Source organism: Podarcis vaucheri, assembly GCF_965113315.1.
Source record: "Podarcis vaucheri genome assembly, chromosome: 3".
Classification (NCBI taxonomy): Eukaryota; Metazoa; Chordata; class Lepidosauria; order Squamata; family Lacertidae; genus Podarcis; species Podarcis vaucheri.
The window spans coordinates 20,905,868-20,926,629 of NC_138761.1; the positions used below are offsets into that span (position 1 = coordinate 20,905,868).

A 20,762-nucleotide genomic window follows, 5' to 3' on the forward strand; every position below is an offset into this window, starting at 1 on the left:
GGCCTTGGATGACACTTGCAGCTTGGGCCATTGTAGTAAACCGAGGCTGTTTTAAGGAACTGATCTTTCCACAACAACAACTAACACCTGTGTCCCTCCCTAGAGATCAGTTATTCTTTCCCCACACTGCTTGCATGTTGTTCTGGTCAGGATGCAACAGCTCCCTCAGGGATGTTACAAGGTCTACTCAGGTCAGGCAACAACAAAAATAGCCCAAGAACTCCAGTGTCTGCGTATACTGCAAACCGCCCTTTGATCCTCAGATGAAGGGCGGTACATAAATTGAATAAATAAATTCGTTACCATGGGTCAACGTCTGTCCATCCTAGATTACACCGACTGACCTGGTCTTAAGAGACAACGTTAGGCCAATGACTTGCAGTCTTAAGCATGTCTGTCTGCTCAGCGGGAAACCCAATTGTGCTCTTAGGGGCTTAATCCCCAACAGACTCTGTTTAAACTATTTATAAGCCGCTTATCTCCAAGAGTGGTTCACAAGGATATAACCTCAAAAATAATAATAATAAATCAGTTATAAAATCAAACATTGATTAAATGCTTGCTGGAATAAGTCTTCAGCAGGGGCCTGAAGTTCAGAAGGTAGGAGACCTGTTTGACCTTGGCTGGGAGGGAGCTTCCATAAAATTAGGCCCACCATACTGAATGCAAGGCTCCTGGTGGATGCAAGCTATGACAGTGACTCCTGCAAAAACCTCCTTGATCAGTCACAGATATAAGGGATTAGGTGGTCCTTGTGGTATCCTGAACCCAAATTGTTAAGGGTCTTCTAAATGAATGCAAGAACTTTGAACCTGGTCTGATAGCATATGGGCAGCCAGAGCAGACTTTTGAGCACTGGAGTGATATGTGTTTTGCACAAACCGGAGCTTCTGAACCAGGCACGAGGGAAGCCCCACAGAAAGTGCATTGCAATAACTGAGCCTTCAGGATACTCTGCTCCACAAAAAGCTTATGCCATAATAAATTTGTCGGCCCTTAAGGCAATCCAGCAGAGGTGGGGGACTTCTTTCAACCTGAGGGCCTTCAACTTCTACCAAATGGCTGTCTCCTTCAAGCCTGAGCTCAATGGAGGACCAATGGTGCAAGAAATATTGTGGTAGTTAAGCCCAGTGCTTTTTTTCCCTAAAAAGAAAAAAAAATGTTTAGGGGTACAGTATTCTCATTTTCCTACTCATATTGAATTGCTGCCCCTCAAAGAGGCCAGACTTCAGTTCACAAAATGTTTAGGGGTATGCATCCCCCCAGAAAAAAAGCACTGGTTAAACTACAGTCATACCTCGGGTTAAATATGCTTCGAGTTGAGCGCGTTCAAGTGGCACTCCTCGGCAACCCGGAAGTAACGGAGCACGTTACTTCTGGGTTTCACCGTTTGTGCATGCGCAGATGCTCAAAATGACGTCACACGCATGTGCAGAAATAGCAAAAAGCGGCGCGCGCATGCGCAGACGTGCCATCGCTAGTTACGTTTACCTCTAGATGTGAACGGGGCTCCGGAACGGATCCCGTTCGTATCTAGAGGTACCACTGTACTCTGGGAACTGTAGCTCTGTGAGAGGAATACAATGGTACCTCAGGTTACATACGTTTCAGGTTATATACGCTTCAGGTTACAGACTCTGCTAACCCAGAAATAGTACCTCGGGTTAAGAACTTTGCTTCAGGATGAGAACAGAAATCGTGCGGCAGCGGGAGGCCCCATTAGCTGAAGTGGTACCTCAGGTTAAGAACGGTTTCAGCTTAAGAACAGACCTCTAGAACGAATTAAGTTCTTAACCCGAGGTACCACTGTAGGGGTCTCCTGACAACTCTCAGCACCCATAACAAACTATGGTCCCCAAAATTATTTGCAGGAAGCGATGGCCGTTTAAACTGGCATCATGGTGCTTGAAACATCTGCTGTGGACGTGGTCTCACTCACAAAGCTGTCCTTTCCAGATGTCATTATCCAGCAAGGTTAACCCCTTCTGCTAGATATGCTCAGAAGCCAACAAAGCAGCGAAACTATCAAGACACATCAAGCGTGCAGAGAGATCAACATTCGCACATCAAAGTGACCACCGGTGCACTCACTGCAAGGCTCATTCCAATGGTACATGTGGAGTTCAGTTTCAAGCTTTACATACCAGTCGGAGGTATCTGATCATCCCAGAGCTCCCATCCACCTAACAAGCTGGAAGGCATGCTGAAAAGGAGGAGAATAGGAAAGGTAGATCGACAGAGAGATAGATAGCAACTATTCCAGCAACACTCATATAAAGAAAAGCACGGATGGCAAACAGAAGATGAAGATTGCAAGAGGGTTTTTACAAAGTTCCTCCAGAAAAATAACGCATTCCTACGACACCCAACTCCCACCAAATGAAATTGGGTTAACAGGCATCAAGAAATATATTTTCCTCCACACACACACCCTGAAGCCTGAAAAAGCAGCAAGGACAAATGCAAAGTGTAACGCAGAAGGAAGAAGAGCCATATGATTCAGATAACTAGCTACGCACTACCGAGAAAAGTGAGAGGTTAAGGCAAAGACAGTGGGGTAATGCAGCAAAAAAAGCTAACGTCATTTTAAGGTAAAGGTAAAGGGACCCCTGACCATTAGGTCCAGTCGTGACCAACTCTGGGGTTGCACCGCTCATCTTGCTTTATTGGCCAAGGGAGCCGGCGTACAGCTTCCGGGTCATGTGGCCAGCATGACTAAGCTGCTTCTGGCGAACCAGAGCAGCGCACGGAAACGCCGTTTACCTTCCCGCTGGAGCGGTACCTATTTATCTACTTGCACTTTGAGGTGCTTTCTAACTGCTAGGTCGGCAGGAGCAGGGACCGAGCAACGGGAGCTCACCCCGTCGCGGGGATTCGAACCACCGACCTTCTGATCGGCAAGTCCTAGGCTCTGTGGTTTAACCCACAGCGCCACCCGCGTCCCAACGTCATTTTAGGCTGACCCCAAGAGGCAGGGGGTGGTGCCAGTCTGGACTGGTAAGGTATCAGCAGCAGCAGTTGCCTTCGACCTTTTCAGATGTCATGCTTTCTTGTAATTTAAGGAATAATTCCTACTCAAGAGTTGAGATGAAAAATGTGTATATTCTGCTTGGAATCACGGTTTGAAGCTTGTTTAAGTACAAAATAATGTAGTTTCAAATATGCAGTGATATGGTACAAAGGTACGTGAAATACCAGTGCACAACAATTGTTTTATAAAAGTCTCAATGGCAGTCCAAAAGAGTCCATATATATATAAAAAAGGATAAAGAATAACGAATAAAGGATCAAATAGGGCCAAAACCGAGTATCCGGAGTGTGGATCAGATGTACGACTCAGTAGTAGAGACCAGGACAGGGCCCTGTTTTGGAGTTTTCAGATGTCATGCTTTCTTGTAACCCTGACACACAAAATCATCACCATCACCAAATAGTTCCAGCAGACGTGGGCAACCCATTACCTTTGATTACAAAAGCTTCTGTCAGCAGCCGCAGCATATACAAAGGCTTCTTATCCACCACGATGTCATCAAGGCCAGCTCTTGCATACATGCTGAGAGCATCCCTGTAAGAGCCCTCGACATAATGGAGCTTCGCCAGGATCAGCATGGCTTCTGTCAAATCTTTTGGCTGGAGAAAGGAAACGATTTCCATCAATAATCCATCAGACCCCCAACCGGAACAATGCAATGTTGACATTCAGCCCCAATCCTGAATTCAAGCAGACTCAAGTGCCTCGATGCACAAGCCTTGTGAGCTTTGATGTATACACTGAGCTGTGATAAGCAAAGGCATTTTCATTCCTTTGAAAGAAATATATCCATAGGTCTGCCTGCGCACTGTCTCGCCAGAGTGGTACATGCTCCAGTTATCTCCTGCTTGGACTACTGCAATGTGCTCTACATGAGGCTACCTTTGAAGGTGACTCGGAAACTACAACCAATCCAGAATGCGGAAGCTAGACTGGTGACTGGGATTATATAACGCCAGTCCAATGCATTCTACCTTGGCTCCTAGTATGTTTCCGAGCACAATTCAAAGTGTTGGTGCTGACATTTAAAGCCCTAAACAACCTCAGTCCTGTATACCTGAAGGAGCGTCTCCACCCCCATCATCCAGCACGGACACTAAGGTCCAGCCTTCTGGCAGTTCCCTCACTGTGAGAAGTGAGGTTACAGGGAACCAGGCAGAGGGCCTTCTTGGCAGTGGTAGCTGCTCTTTCCATCAGATGTCAAACAGATAAACAACTATTTGACTTTTAGAAGACATCCGAGGGCAAGTTTTGAATGGCTGGTGTTTTATTGCGTTTTTTAATATTTTGTTGGGAGCCGCCCAGAGTGGCTGGGGCGACCCAGCCACCAATTGGAGCGGTGGCAATGAAACTTCCTGTGCCATCTCAGCTTAAATAAATGTATAGCCCCACCCAATGCAAACTGAACAGATTTTGGATATCCTCCCCAAAGCTGCCAAATATCCCTCCCCAATTTGTGGGGGATGAATGGCCCTGTGGAAGAGCGGGATAGTCAGCCACTCAAGGTTAAGCCACAAGCCCGGGTTTAGATATTGCAACAAGACAGACTCTGACTTGTTTCCTAGTGGCACAGCAGCAAAAAGTGCAGAGCAGGAGAGGAGCAGAGCAAGAACACTTCTCAGGATTATGTACCAGCATGTTTTGCATTCACATTAAAGCATAGTGTGTGTTTGTGGATTTGGATTTGATATCCCGCTTTATCACTACCCGAAGGAGTCTCAAAGCGGCTAACATTCTCCTTTCCCTTCCTCCCCCACAACAAACACTCTGTAAGGTGAGTGGGGCTGAGAGACTTCAGAGAAGTGTGACTGGCCCAAGGTCACCCAGCAGCTGCATATGGAGAAGCAGGGAAGCGAACCCGGTTCACCAGATCTACCGCTCTTAACCACTACACCACGCTGGCAAACAAACACGTGTGTTTGTTTTCAATCTTTAATGAGTTTAGTTGATAACAAAACATTCTTATATATGGTATTTCAAAAGTCTCATGTAGTTAAGCAAGAATGCATGGTGAAATGAACTGTACAGTGGTACCTCGGGTTAAGTACTTAATTCGTTCTGGAGGTCCGTTCTTAACCTGAAACTGTTCTTAACCTGAAGCACCACTTTAGCTAATGGGGTCTCCTGCTGCCGCCGAGCCGCCGGAACATGATTTCTGTTCTCATCCTGAAGCAAAGTTCTTAACCCGAGGTACTATTTCTGGGTTAGCGGAGTCTGTAACCTGAAGCGTCTGTAACCTGAAGCGTATGTAACCCAAGGTACCACTGTATAAGAATGAAATGGCTTTTATTTGTAGCTTTTGAAATAGTGTTTGTTTTTAACTATAGTTTAAATGAAATCTGGGTGGAAAGAAATAGGTTTCTTTCCTGAATACTTTAATTTTCCCCCAAAAGCATAACGAAATTTTGGGAAACACTAAAAAACTCCTCATTTGCACTATTTTGTTCCCTTTTAGAATGTGAAGATGTTCATGTAAGATCTTTCAAACTGTGTGTCTGTGTAGGTTATTGTTATTGTTTGCTATTACGTTATGCTTTTTGCGTTTTTACATTGTAAACTGCCCTGTGATCTTCGGATACAGGGCAATATAGAAAATCAATAAATAACAATAAATAAATAACAATGTGATGTGTGAAGCAGATCACAGAATCCTGCAGCAAGGACAATGGATTAGATCAGGCTTCCTCAACCTCGGCCCTCCCATGATCCCTAGCTAGCAGGACCAGTGGTCAGGGATGATGGGAATTGTAGTCTCAAAACATCTGGAGGGCTGAGGTTGAGGAAGCCTGGATTAGATTCTAGTGGAGGATTTTCTTCCCTCCTAAATGGAGCAAAAGGAAATGGAATTATTTACTGGAGTCTTTTATGAAACGCAGGACTGAGAGACAGATGGGTTCCAACATTTCGTATCTGAGCCTTGCAATTGTGCATCATTAACAGCACATTAAATGCTCATGTTTTATGTCAGCCATGGACACTTACCGGCAACTTCCCTCGGTTTAGAATGCCCGTCAAATACTTTTTGGCGTCGCTCATTTTGGGCTCGGATTTTTCCATTAATGGAACGGCGTCCTTGATTTTGGCAAGGTTCTCGTTCAAGCACAGCTCCAGCAGTGCCTCTGCAACTAAAAGGTTCCCATAGTCATCTGCAGGACAGAGTAGACAGAGTAAAGGAAAGTCACACACTCAATGTCATGTTCTCATCTATAGCAGGCCACAAAGATAAACACAGAAGTTATCCACTATATAAACATTTTGTTACATAAGGAAGTTAAAATACTGAGAGCAAAAGTTATTCGCCTACAAAACAACAAGCTCAGACGATTCTCTGCTCATTTTTGGCACAGGCAACGACCATTTTGCACGTGTTCAAAGGGAATACAGAGATTTTTCAGCCCTGAAAAATCTGTACTGGAAATACATCGTATTTCAGCTACAAGGAATGGGCATAATTTTCTCACCCTCTAGGAAGCTGGCAGATGCCAAATTGTATAGGTTGGTTTCAGACTTAAGGCAACGATCCTAGGAAGTAAACCTTTGAACACCAAGGAACTTACTTCTAAATAAGCATGCATAGGATCAACATTTTGCAATTAGGAAAACGAAAGGCTAACACATTAAAAGGTATGGGATGAAGGAATGCTTCATAGGGAAAAGGTGTAACCACCAGGCAAGCAAATTGTGATGAATACTCATAACTTTCTTGCAAACAAATCAGAAGGAATGTTCAAAAAAGACTGGGTCTATTCTAACTTCCAGCAAGAATAGCACCACCAAGCCAAAGAATATATTTCTCTAAAATGAGAGCAGAGATAGGGGAACCGGTGGCCATCCAGGTGTTGTTGGACTTCAGCTCCCATCAGCCTCAGCCAGCATGCCCAATGGTCAGGACTGATGGGAGCTGTAGTCCAGCCACTGTTTCTCCCATCCGTGCTTTAGAGACACGACAAGTCACTGAGCTTACATGGGCAACCAGCCCTATTTTGCCAGCTGCCCAGCCACAGTCAAAATGAAGAAGGTTTTTGTTTGTATAAACATAAGTTGGAGGGAGGGAGCAGCATACATTTTCTTACAGAAGTGCTTCTGCTCCAGTGGCGTTACCTGAGTAGATTCGAAGTGATTTCTTGCAGAGCACTCCAGCCTGCAAGAGGCACTCGTTTCAGCGGAAAGGAATGCAAAGCATACAAAAGGGAACGTAAGAGACGGCACCTCTGTTCAACCCAGCGGGGAAGCGTGCGCACTCGAACAGCTGCTTCGCGCACAGTGGAGCACCTGCGGGGCTCTGGGTTATGGCAACAAGACACCATCCAGCGAAAGGCAAGTGTGCCAAGCTCCCAAAGCAATTAAACTGAACTTGAGCATGCAATGCACACAGAAAAGTCCTTCACTCTTCACCGTCGTTTGAAGTGCATACCGATGGGTCAACAGCAGTCTCCCTCAACCTGCTGCCCTCCAGACAGAACAACAGAATTGTAGAGTTGAGGGTCAGCTAGTCGAATACACTACAAGGCCGGAATCCCAGCTGAAGGATCCATGACAGGTGGCCATCCAACCTCTGCTTAAAAACCTCCAAGGAAGGACAGTCCACCACCTCTTGTGGGAGTCTATTCCACTGCTGAACAGCTTCCTGTCAGAAAGTTTCTTCCTGGAGTTTAGTCAGAATCTCCTTTCTTGCAACTTGAATCTACTGGTACAGGTTCTACCAGGAGAAAACAAGCTTGTTTCCTCTTCCATGCGGCAGTCCTTTAGATATTTAATGATGGCTATCATATCTCCTTTTAATCTACTCTTTACCAGACTAAACATACCTAACTCCCTTAACTCTTCCTCATAAAACTTGGTTTCCAGACCCTTTTGTTATCCTGGTCGCCTTCTCCTGTGCACATTCTAGCTTGTCAATATCCTTCTTAAACTGAGGCACCCAGATGTTTTGGACTCCAATTCCTAGTATCCCTGCCTAGCACATGCTGGTGGGAGTTGTAGTCCATCCAAAACATCTGGGAGGCACCAGAATGGATAAGGCTGGTCTACCATGATGGTTTCAGCATTGGACCACTTTCACAAAGGGCACTTCCGGTTCCTAAATTAACCTAAATTAAAATCAATATTCCCAGCCTGTGCCTAACAGATTGCTTTGTTAAACACACGGGTTCATCAGTTAATATTAGCTATCCTGGGTCTACAGTGGTACCTCTGGTTGCAAATGGGATCCGTTCCGGAGGCCCATTCACAACATGAAAAGAACACAACCCACAGCAGCACGTCTGCGCATGAGCGGGTTGCAATTCGCCGCTTCTGTGCATGTGTGTTATGTCATTTCGTGCATCTGTGCATGCGCGAGCGGTGAAACCCAGAAGTAACCCTTTCCAGTACTTCTGGGTCGCCGTGAGACGCATCCTGAAAGAACGTAACATGAAGCGGACATAACATGAGGTATGACTGTACATAACTCCATGCTCGTCTGCGGGGGTTTGGGGATGTGCCAGGTTGCCCTGGCTTCTACACACACAGCAAGCATGTGTCTAGTCACAACTGTACACACAAAGGCTGTCTCTATAGATGTTTGCACCGTGTTCGGGATGCGGATGGCGCTGTGGTCTAAACCACTGAGCCGCTTGGGTTTGCCAATCAGAAGGTCGGCAGTTCGAATCCCCACAATGGGGTGAGCTCCCATTGCTCTGTCCCAGCTCCTGCCAACCTAGCAGTTTGAAAGCACGCCAGCGCAAGTAGATAAATAGGTGCCGCTGTGGCAGGAAGGTAAACGGCATTTCCGTGCTCTCTGGTTTCCATCAGGGTGTTCTGGAAAGCTGTCTGTGGACAAACGCCAGCTCCTTCGGCCTGAAAGCAAGATGAGCGGCACACCCTATAGTCGCCTTTGACTGGACTTAACCGTCCAGGGGTCCTTTACCTTTTTACCTTGCACTGTGTGCACAGATACTAGGAGATATGACTTCTCATCACATTCCTGCTCCTATGTAGAGGAACACAGAAGCTATAATCGTTCAGCCCAGACACTGAGATCCAGCGCAGAGGGCCTTCTGGCGGTTCCCTCATTGCAAGAAGTGAGGTTACAGGGAACCAGACAGAGGGCCTTCTCAGTAGTGGCGTCTGTCCTGTGGAACGCCCTCCCCTCAGATGTGAAGGAAATAAGTAGCTATCTTATCTTTAAAAGACATATGAAGGCAGCCCTGTTTAGGGAAGTTTTTTAATATTTAATGCTGTTTTGTTTTTAACACTCGATTGGAAGCCGCCCAGAGTTGCTGGAGAAACTCAGCCAGATGGGCTGGGTATAAATTTTATTATTATTATTATTATTATTATTATTATTATTATTATTATTATGTGCAAACCACCTTCAAAGGCAGCCCCATGTACAGAGCACTGCAGTAGTCTAGGGCATTGCCCGATCATGGATAACAGCTCTCATGCCGTTAAGTCTTGCTGGGCTTAATAATCCGAGGTGTGAACCAGCCTTTTGTCCTCACATGCAGTCCCATTATTCCTCTCTTCACGGCTGAAGCAGTCAAACCAGAAAGCCTGTAATTAGCCTCAGTCTCCCCATATAAACTACAGAGGTTGTCACCAACCAGGTGCCTTCCAGATGTTTTGGACTACAGTTCCCATCAGCCCCAATCAGCACAAGTGTGTGGTTCAAAACGCCTGAAGGGTGCCAGGTTCATAGAATCATAGAATCATAGAGTTGGAAGAGACCACAAGGGCCATCGAGTCCAACCCCCTGCCAAGCTGGAAACACCATCAGAGCACTCCTGACATATGGTTGTCAAGCCTCTGCTTAAAGACCTCCAAAGGAGGAGACTCCACCACACTCCTTGGCAGCAAATTCCACTGTCGAACAGCTCTTACTGTCAGGAAGTTCTTCCTAATGTTTAGGTGGAATCTTCTTTCTTGTAGTTTGGATCCATTGCTCCGTGTCCGCTTCTCTGGAGCAGCAGAAAACAACCTTTCTCCCTCCTCTATGTGACATCCTTTTATATATTTGAACATGGCTATCATATCACCCCTTAACCTCTTCTTCTCCAGGCTAAACATGCCCAGCTCCCTTAGCCGTTCCTCATAAGGCATCGTTTCCAGGCCTTTGACCATTTTGGTTGCCCTCCTCTGGACACGTTCCAGTTTGTCAGTGTCCTTCTTGAACTGTGGTGCCCAGAACTGGACACAGTACTCCAGGTGAGGTCTGACCAGAGCAGAATACAGTGGCACTATTACTTCCCTTGATCTAGATGCTATACTCCTATTGATGCAGCCCAGAATTGCATTGGCTTTTTTAGCTGCCGCGTCACACTGTTGGCTCATGTCAAGTTTGTGGTCAACCAAGACTCCTAGATCCTTTTCACATGTACTGCTCTCAAGCCAGGTGTCACCCATGTTGCCAAAGGCTGCCACACAATGCCCTTCCCTGTGGCTGAACATCATAGAAAAGGTGGACAAGAACCTGCCTGATCGTCTCTGTGGACTCTTCTTCCTTGGAGGCTTTTAAACAGAGGCTGGATGGTCATCTGCCATGGATGCTTTAGCTGAGATTCCTGCAGTGCAGGGGGTTGGACTAGATGTCCCTTGGGGTCCCTTCCAACTCTGCAATTCTATGATCTAAGTCGTCTTCATTTTGTTTCAGCAACTGCATTGAACAGTCATTTCAATGGGCATTAAGGACTCCTTTTATTTTGTACAAGAGGTGACTTTTTTGAGAAAAAGTGTTTTCAGGAGTTTGTCCTCCACGGCTGTTTTTTCTCGCTGTGAGCCCTCTGGTAACCTTCCAAGGAATCCCGTGGAACACAGCTTGAAAACGACTGAAACGGTAGCGCTCTAAATTTCAACAGCAGTTTCCTAGCTAAGCAGAAAACCTCATTTGCAATGGAAGGAGACAAGTAGCAACGGAAAAGTGAATAAGTGCATAAAGGCTGCTTACAATCTACTGGCCATTTGCAGAGAGTTGGACAGGGGTGGTCACAGTGGACAATAAGAGGATCTTAAAAACAGGAAGCGCTCTTCCCAAAAAGCTCAGAGTGAACTCATTTACACAACAAAGGGAGTCCTCAGTGCCCATTGAAATAACTGCTCAACTTCAGTTGGGGGGGGGAGGAAGATGACTTGGGCGACTGTTTGCCAACCCTCCAAGGGCCACGCGTCAGTGCTGGGTGCAGCCAAAGTAAAATTAATAATAATAATAATAATAATAATAATAATAATAATAATAATAATTTATTATTTATAATTTATACCCCCACTCATCTGGCTGGGGTTCCCCAGCCACTTTGGGCGGCTCCCAACAGAATATTAAAAACACGATAAAACATCCAACCGTAAAAACTTCCCTAAACAGGGCTGCCTTCAGATGTCTTCTAAAAGTCAGGTACAGTCATACCTCGGGTTGAAGTAGCTTCGGGATGAGCATTTTCGGGTTGCACTCTGCAGTGACCCGGAAGTAACGGAGCACGTTACTTCCGGGTTTCGCTGCTCGCGCAGACGCTCAAAATGACATCACACGCATGTGCGGAAGTGGCAAATTGTGACCCGCGCATGCGCAGACGTGGGTTGCGTTCCCTTCAGGATGCGAACGGGGCTCTGGAACGGATCCCGTTTGCATCCAGAGGTACCACTGTAGTTGTTTATTTATTTGACATCTGATGGGAGGGCGTTCCACAGGGCGGGCGCCACTACTGAGAAGACCCTCTGCCTGGTTCTCTTTAACCTCACTTCTTGCAGGGAGGGAACCGCCAGAAGGCCCTCAGAGCTGGACCTCAGTGTCTGGGCTAGATGATGGGGGTGGAGACACTCCTTCAGGTATAGATGGGGACTATGGCCACCCTCCCCACAAACACACTCGCTTCTGTGCACATGAGCACACCCTGAGGTACATTCGTGCAGCATGTTTCGCCCTCGTTTCTGGGCCGTCCCTGGCACTGCCAGGCAACTGGCCCGCTAAGGGTCTCTGAGGCAAGTGTGGCTGAGCGGCAGGACCTCACTCAGTCCAGGATGGGCTCCCTCTCTCACACACACTTCCCAGAGGTCTGCTGCCAACCGTACAGGATGAGAGGAAAATGTGTGCCAGTGTACTTCCGTCTGACGGATAAACACATATGTTCTTGGGCGGGGCTGCCTGGCCAATTTAAAATTTGGCAGGGCAGCCCCTCCAGAGAAATAAAACAGCTCTTCAGCCCTAATGTGAGGCCAAGATCTGAAAAGGGAATGCAAGAACCTGGCGAATAATTCACTCAACCTCCCCCCCCCTCCCCAGACCATGTTTTTAAAACGAAAAAGTTTCGCTTTTAAGGTTTGTTATGTCCAAGATGCAAGCGAGACACACATGGTGCCTACAATGTTTCCTGGAGCTACAGAAGAGACCACAGAATATTTTCTTTTCCCACCTCAACAAGGCTTAAAACAGGATGCAAGAACATGAATCATCGCCCACTGGCTCTAATTTCCACCCCGCTGAGATGAACAGCCTACAGCACACAAGAGGAAGGCCTAAACTTTTAAAGAGGCACTTGCACTTCCTGAAATATTATGATTATTATTTCACGTTAGAACCCGCCCTACCTCCCAAAGGAGCCCAGGGTGGCAAACACGTTTAAAAAAATAAAATCTGGTAGCAGTTAGAAACAGTATCTCAACCGGTGATTTCAAGGTTGCCAAGAATAGTATTTCTCAGAGTGTGTAATCAGAGCTGTTTTCAGATTCTGCCTGGAAGTCAATTATAAGAGAGACAGGGACACTTCAACATGGAAGGCGTTCCACAGATGGGGAGCTGCCACTGAAAAAAACCCTGTCATGGGGCAACACCAACCAAGCAGTACCACCAACAAGGTTCCACCTGTGGATGGTAGAGTCCAAGATGACTGATACTGGCAAAAGAAGGAGATCTTTTGGCTAATTGTGTCCCAAGACATTTAGGGTTTTACATGCTAGTACTAACCCAATGAACTGGGCCTGGTGGCTCAGTGGCAGCCAGTGCAGTGCTTCAAAGTACTGTTGTTGTTGTTTTATTATTTACTATTCATTTACTTTATTACTCATTCTCTACCCTGAGTTCTCAGGGCGAGGTACAACAATTTGAAATACAACATTCATCCATTTGTTGTTACTGATGCTACATTGGTCTGCACTAGAAGATTCACAGAGGATTCAGATATAATCAAAACTCATTTTAAAACAGTCATGGTTTATCCCAAACATAGGCAAACTCAGCCTTCCAGATGTTTTGGGACTACAGTCATTCCTCAGGTTACAGACACTTTGGGTTACGTGTTTTCAGATTACGGGTTACGTGTTTTCAGGTTACAGATGCACCGAAAACTGGAAGTACCGGAACGGGTTACTTCCAGGTTTCGGCGCTCGTGCATGCACAGAAACACTAAATTGTGCTTTGCGCATGCGCACAAGTGCCGAATCGTGACCCACCCATGTGCAGACGTGGCACTGCGGGTTGCAAACATGCCTCCCACACGGATCACGTTCGCAACCTGAGCATCCACTGTACAACTCCCATCATCCACTAGTCCTGTTAGCTAGGGATGATGGGAGTTGTAGGCCAAAAACATCTGGAGGGCCGAGTTTGCCTATGCCTGGGTTATCCCAAAGAGGGCTGAGAACTGGACTTACTGAGAAAAGGTATTATTATTATTATTATTATTATTATTACTATATATTTGTACCCCAGCCATCTGACTGGGTTGCCACTCTGGGCAGCTTCCAACATGAAACGTAATAAAACATTCAACATTAAAAAGCTTCCCTATATAAGGCTGCCTTCAGATGTCTTCTAAACTGGTTACTGCATATAGTTACCCATCTCCTTGACATTTGATGAGAGGGTGATCCAGTGTTGGCACCGCTACCGAGAAGGCACATTTCACAGTGCCGAACCTTTACAGGGAACCAGGCAGAGGGCCTTCTCGGTAGTGGCACCTGCCCTGTGGAACGTCCTCCCACCAGATGTCAAAGAGAACAACAACTACCAGACTTTTAGAAGACATCTGAAGGCAGCTCTGCTTAGGGAAGCTTTTAATGTTTGAGGCATTACTGTATTTTAGTGTTTTGTTGGAAGCCGCCCATAGTGGCCGGGGAAGCCTGGCCAGATGGGCGGAGTATAAATTTATTTTATTTTATTTTATTTATTTATTTATAAATAATGGTTTGAGAAGTCAACAACATCATCCATCCCAGGAATCCTCAGCTAAATGGAGTTAAAACCAATAGTGCAACGGAGGAGAATCACGCAAGGGGAGGGTATCCCAGCAGGCTCACTGATGTCATCTGCGGGGTCCTCTTTACTATGGCAGGTAAATGAGGAGCTATGGAAGCTTTCATAGAATCATGGAATGACAGAGTTGGAAAAGACCCCAAGGGCTATCAAGTCCAACCCCCTGCAATGCAGAAACTGCAGATAAAGTGTTCCCAAGAAGATGGCCTTCCAACCTCTGTTTAAACCCTCCAATGAAGGAGAGTCCACCACCCTCCGAGGTTGAGCAGCTCTTGCCATCAGAAAGTTATTCCTAATGTTTAGTCGGAATCTCCTTTCTTGTAAATCGAACTCGTTAGTTTGAGTCCTACCCTCTGGAGCAGGAGGGAACAAGCTTGACCATCTTCCAAGCGACAACCACTCTGGAACTTGAAAATGGGTACCATATCACCTGTCGGTCTTCTCTTCTCCAGGCTAAACCAACTCCCTCAACTGTTCCTCATACAAAGCTAGGTTTCCAGGCCTTTCATCAACTTGGGTCACCCTTCTCCACACCCGTTCCAGTTTGCCAACATCCTTCCCAAACTGTGGTGCTCAGTTACGAGTTCTACCAACGTCCGTGACATACTGGCACGGAGGAAGTCGGAGAATTAGTCCAGTTTATTATTTTAGGATAGCTGACCCTCAGAAATTAGCTGAGCAATGTAAGCTATGCTCATTCAGATGCAAGTCCTATTGTGTTTGATGGGGTTTATTTCTAGGTAACTGTGTCCCGGACAGCAGCTTTACTAGAGAGTAAGCCCCATTCTGCATCACTGGGACTTACTTCTGTGTAAACCTGCACATTGTATAGCTGATTTCCTTTGAGGCTGCCCTCTTGAGCAAGACAGCATCCTCTGATTATTCCCAATGGCGGTAAAGTGTGAGAAAAATCATTGAGAGCAACACACAAGACACAAAAGGAGTGTTGGGGGAAAAGCAGCTGTGGAGTGCAGATCCAATTACACCTCTGGGGAAACACTGGGGTTGTACTGTGTATTTAAAAAAGCACTTGGCTCTCATGAGGCAAAGCTCATGGTGCGCCTGATGAAAACATTTTTTGCTGAGACAAGCCTACCTACACAGGTATTTAGAGCGCTGGTGTATTTTTACTTTATTTCTGGATTTTTTAAAAAAAGTTTGATAGTTGTTACTAATAATCCTATCGCAGGCTTCCTCAACCTCGGCTCGTCAGATGTTTTTGGCCTACAACTCCCATGATCCCTAGCTAGCAGGACCAGTGCTCAGGAATGCTGGGAATTGTAGTCTCAAAACATCTGGAGGGCCGAGGTTGAGGAAGCCTAATGTTTTCTTTTGCACACCGTATTGAGGTTTCCTGCAATCAATCAGCTCAGTATAAATTTAATGAAGTGGCTGACAACAAAACGGATGCTTAAACATCAGGAAGAACTTTCTGACAGTTAAGAGCCGTTCGAGGTTGTGGACTCTCCTTCCTTGGAGGTTTTCAAGCTGAGGTTAGACGGCCATCTGTCACTGGATGCTATGGCTGAGGTTCCTGCATCGCAGGGGGTTGGACTAGATGACCCTGGGACCCCCTTCCAACTCCACAACTTCCCCCTCAAGCATTGTTTGGGGTGCGGATGAATTAGCTGCTCTTGCAAAAGAGACTGTGGGTGGGTGGGTGGAGAGGCTTGGATCCGGACTAAGTTAGTTGCGCTTAGACTGAAATCAGTGCGTAAAGTTCACATGACTTGGGAGTTGAACCCTGCGGCTTTCTATGGGAGCTGGCTGCGCGCAACTAACTTGACGAAGCGGGGCACAGGTTGTGCAACTCTCCCGTCGGGGTAGGTTTTGCTCCGGGAGACCAAAGGACGACTCCTTGCTAAGGGAAGACAGGCGGGCGGGCGGGCGCCGCGGCTGCTGCTGCTTCCATTTCCTGGGGAAGAGAAGCTGCTGGCCGCGGGATCCCCGGCGGCGACTTACCGGACGGTTGGGCTCCTGCGCCGGCTGCGCCCCCCTTGGCCCACTTGTGGCGGGGACTGGCCGCCCGCGTCCTCATCTGCTCCACCACGGCCAGTTGCGTGTCCCACTGGCAATCGGCGCGGCACCTCTCCACCGCCTCTTCCATTTTCAGGTGGAAATGCGAGCCTTTCGCAGCCATCTTAGCGTGGGTGGGTGACTCGTGTAGAACAGGGAAGTCCCGGGCAGCCGGGCGTGCGCCTGGGGAACAGCCGGGTTCCCCTCCCCTCCCCTCGCCGAGCAGGGGCAGGATCGCGCGCTCCCGGGCGCCTGGTGGAAAGGGAGGCTCCAGCGGCACTGCGGCGCGGGACAGATGTGGTCCCCCTTCCAAAAAAACCCCCACAAAAACTACCCCCTAAACGCCCCGATGATCCAGATGTGTGGCAGCTAAGAGGAAGCGCCCCGCGCAAAGCGTGACAGGCTGGTAAAGTTGCGCCGTAGAAGGGAATGGGTTAAAATGGGGGGGGCAGAAATGGAACAAGAGGGGTCTTTCAGGGCTTAGGTAGCGCGCAATGTTGTCCATCTATTGTTTTGTTTTGTTTTATTTAATTGCGTTTATAACTCACCCTTTTCTCAAAGGAACTCAACACATAGAATTGTAGAATTGGAAGGGACCACCATGATCATCTAGTCTAGTCCAACATGTGGGACTCGAACCCACGATCCTCCGATTAAGAGGCTAGTGCTCTACCGACTGAGGAACCCCTCCTCATTATCTACCCTGTGTGGTAGGTTAGACTGAGAGGTACTGACGGGCCCAAGATCACTCAGTGAGCTTGGTGGCCAAGCAGAGATTTGAACCCTGGTCTCCCAGGTCATAGTCCCAACACTCTTAACCATTACACTGCACTGGCCAGTGCCCCCAAAAAGAGGCTGTTAGGGATTACTGCTTAAATGGGCAATGGGTGTTTTCTTTTCTCCTCTCCCCACTTTCACCCAGGTTCTTGGGGTTCCAGGCTAGACCTGAAGTTTCAGGCTTGGATTTTAACCTCCTTCTGTGCAAAGAGAGTAAAGGGCCAGAAGTTAGGGGTGCAGACTGTTTTCTGCTTGGGAAGAGTTTTTGCTGTTTGCTCCACTCCACATCCATCTGGCTGCACCCTTAAAGTACAGAACAGTCAGGCTCTTCCTTCGTCCCCAGTAAAAGCTGCAAGGGACTCTTACTTCCTGTTTCTTGACTGATTACTCCACCTGATGTGCCACACACCCCTTCAGGTTTCAGATTGTCTCCTGCCACACAAGCCCCATGACAATATTACTCTCTTTTGTGCTTTTGCATTTGCTGTTGCCTTTTGGGCAGGGCCTTTTTTGTTGTGTCACCCAGCATGAGAACCTTCCCTGTCCCAGGAAGCTATGTTGTCTCCTTGTTTGCTTTTGCAGCAAGGGTTTGAATTTTCTCTTTAGATTTTTATTTTGTTTTTTGATGTGGACTGGACAGCTCTCTGTTTCTTCTCCTTCGTTTTGTCCCGTTTTGGGACTTCCAGTGTTTGTGTTATGTAGATAATGTGAAGACATAATAAAAGAGTGTCTCCACCCCCATCATTCTGCCCGGACACTGAGGTCCGGCTCCAAGGGCCTTCTGGTGGTTCCCTCCCTACGAGAAGTTACAGGGAACCAGGCAGAGGGCCTTCTCAGTAGTGGCACCCTCCCTGTAGAACACCCGCCTATCAGATGTCAAGGAAATAAACATCTGACTTTTAGAAGACATCTGAAGGCAGGCCTGTTTAGGGAAGTTTTTAATGTTTGATGTCTTATCATGTTTTTAATATTCTATTGTGAGCCGCCCAGAGTGGCTGAGGAAACCCAGGCAGATGGGTGGGCTATTAATTATTAATTATTAGTTATAATTATTAATTAGTATAAATATAAAAGACTGCTTACTATTGCCAGTATCCGTGCATGTTCCAGAAGTCTGCACAGCTCTTCAACTGTTCCTTTTTACTCTGTCAGGAACAGAGACAGCGATGTGGTGGAAAACTTTGAATTGAGAAATTTTCCAATGCACTAACCACATTTGTACCAGGCATAAAGACTGCAAAAGAGGATCAAAGGAATGTTTCTGAGGTCATCTGTGAAAAATCCACACCAAAACCAAAGGGGAATCAAAATAAGGACCATCCAGGATATTCTAAAAGCTGAAAAACTATATTATTCAGCATTGAGACAATTTGAGCATAAGAAGACCTTCTTGAATCACGTCATTGGCCCATTTAGTCCAGCCTCCTGTTCTTGCAGTGGCCAGCCAGATGCCTGCGGGAAACCCCACAAGCAGGGCTGAAGCACAAAAAGGAGGGTCCAACTATAGGATGAGTTAGACCACAACTTTGCATTTAATGTACAGATTTTAAAAAAAATACAAATCATATCAGCTTGAGTGGTGATTATAATGACCAGGATGCTGCAGGGGTACAGTAATTTAATCCTTTCCTTTGAGAGAAATCCCTCCTTTACTGCTGTTGTTTGCTTTGTGAGGACATCACATTCCACAATTTTTAAAATTATTATTATTATTATTATTATTATTATTATTATTATTATTAAATTTGTATACCACCCTTGATCCATAGATACTTTGCTATTAATGTTTACTTATCTCCACGGTTCTTTTGCACCAGTCACTGCTAAGAGAAATCAAATTTCAATTATTATTTTTAAAGAATCAAGGTACAAATATCAACTCTAGAATGCAGTTTGCAGTTTGAGTGTGTTCCTACAAAATAAGATGGATTTGCACAATTCAAAATTTATTCAGAATTTCAGTTTTCTAGGCTTCTTAATATGGCATTTGAGTTTCTCCCGGGAAGACCAACCCGTGAAATATAATTCACTGTTGCAGACTGTGAGAAGTGAAACTGATTTGTCCTAATTCTTCCTTCTACAGGTAATGATACAACGCTAGCAACATCTCCAGCCCTCTTTCCATTACTTATATGCTATCTGTCAGAATACAAGTCCTACCAAAGCAGTTGATAAGTAACATTAAATTAATGTCCCCAAACCCAACTCTTCTGGACATCAGTCATACAAGAAATGTGCAAAATAACTAAGCAAGTAATAGAAGTCACCCCAGAACTGGCCCTACTGAACATCTTCCAAGATAATAATTCCCACTCACATTGTAAAGAGCTCATAACCCACCTACTCTCAGCAGCCAGAAACATCATGGCCAGGCAATGGAGAGACCTGTCATGAGTAAATATGAACCAATGATATCAAACAGTATGGGAAACAACTTTACTGGAAAAGCTAAAAAATAAACTGAAACTGACACAGGGACAAATAGAAGAAGATGCCTTCACCCCGGTATGGTTCGCCTTTATCACATGCAGTGCCCAACAAGACAACGACAAGAATCTGCCAAAAGTATACGAATCTGTCTGGCTAACATGATTCAGAAATACACACACACAGCACCGCTCACATACAAAAATAAATCTCATTACAGCCACCCAAAGACAACCAACCAAACCCTAAGGCCAGGGTTCAGCAACCTTTTTCAGCCATGGGCCGGTCCACCGTCCCTCAGACCATGTGGGGGGCCAGACTATATTTTTTATTGGGGGGGGGATGAACAAATTCCTCTGCCCCACAAATAACCCAGAGATGTATTTTAAATAAAAGCACACATTCTACTCATGTAAAAACACCAGGCAGGCCCCACAAATAACTCACAGATGCACTTTAAATAAAAGCACACATTCTACCCATGTAGAAACACTGATTCCTGGACCATCCAGGGGCCGGATTCATAAGGCGATTGGGCTGGATCCAGCCCCTGGGCCTTAGGTTGGTGACCCCTGCCCTAGGCTATCGCCAACCTCTCTCACCACCATGGAAGTATAACAAGCGAACAGAAAGGGAACCCACACAAGTGAAACTGACACAAATCTCACACATACACTAAGTAGAAAAATAGAAGCTTTGCCACCCCATCCCACTCACCCTGCCAACCATCCCCTTATTTTCTTCCCAACCTTATACTGCATGCAACACTAATGTCTCACAACAATTGAAACTGATCTGTAGAAAACGCAGAAAAAGACAATGCATATATTTTTGTAAACGAAGAAACCTTTAATAATTTTTTAAGTGACATTAAATTACATATTTTAAATGCACAATAAACACCAGCAACATATTTAATACCCATCAAGAGCCTTCCCACAAGGCAGTTGATGGCAGGCTGCCCTGTGGAGTAGTGAGGCGGAAAGTCTAATTAGAACAGGACTTGGGCAGGGTGTAAATGATGATTTTATTATTATTATTACTTAAGGTGGCCTGCATCCCTCGCTACATTTGCCACGTTCAAGGCAAATTGCATTCATCTCAGTTCTGTGTGATATGTGTGGGCTGAAGGCAGAGTAAGAAGAGCTATTATGAAACACATCAGAATTAATGTCAGGTAATTGGAGCCACACCTATATAGCCACTGCTTAGCATCCAGAGTCTGGATTCTAGGACGTAATGTTCAGAAGGAAGTTTCACTGACTTCATGGGGAGCTCACTTTTGAT

General features: G+C 46.1%; 1 protein-coding gene across 1 annotated transcript in view; it reads right to left on the reverse strand.

The window, feature by feature from the left end:
* TTC7A (tetratricopeptide repeat domain 7A) overlaps positions 1–16,677 on the reverse strand; it is a 194,337-nt gene extending 177,660 nt beyond the window's left edge. The window contains exons 1-3 of the mRNA XM_082217467.1: positions 16,218–16,677; positions 6,014–6,177; positions 3,462–3,630 (exon numbers count right to left, since the gene is read on the reverse strand). Of these exons, the coding sequence (XP_082073593.1) occupies positions 3,462–3,630; positions 6,014–6,177; positions 16,218–16,395 (511 nt within the window). The 5' untranslated portion in view covers positions 16,396–16,677. The remainder of the gene's footprint in view (positions 1–3,461; positions 3,631–6,013; positions 6,178–16,217) is intronic.
* Between the last annotated feature and the right edge of the window lie 4,085 nt (positions 16,678–20,762).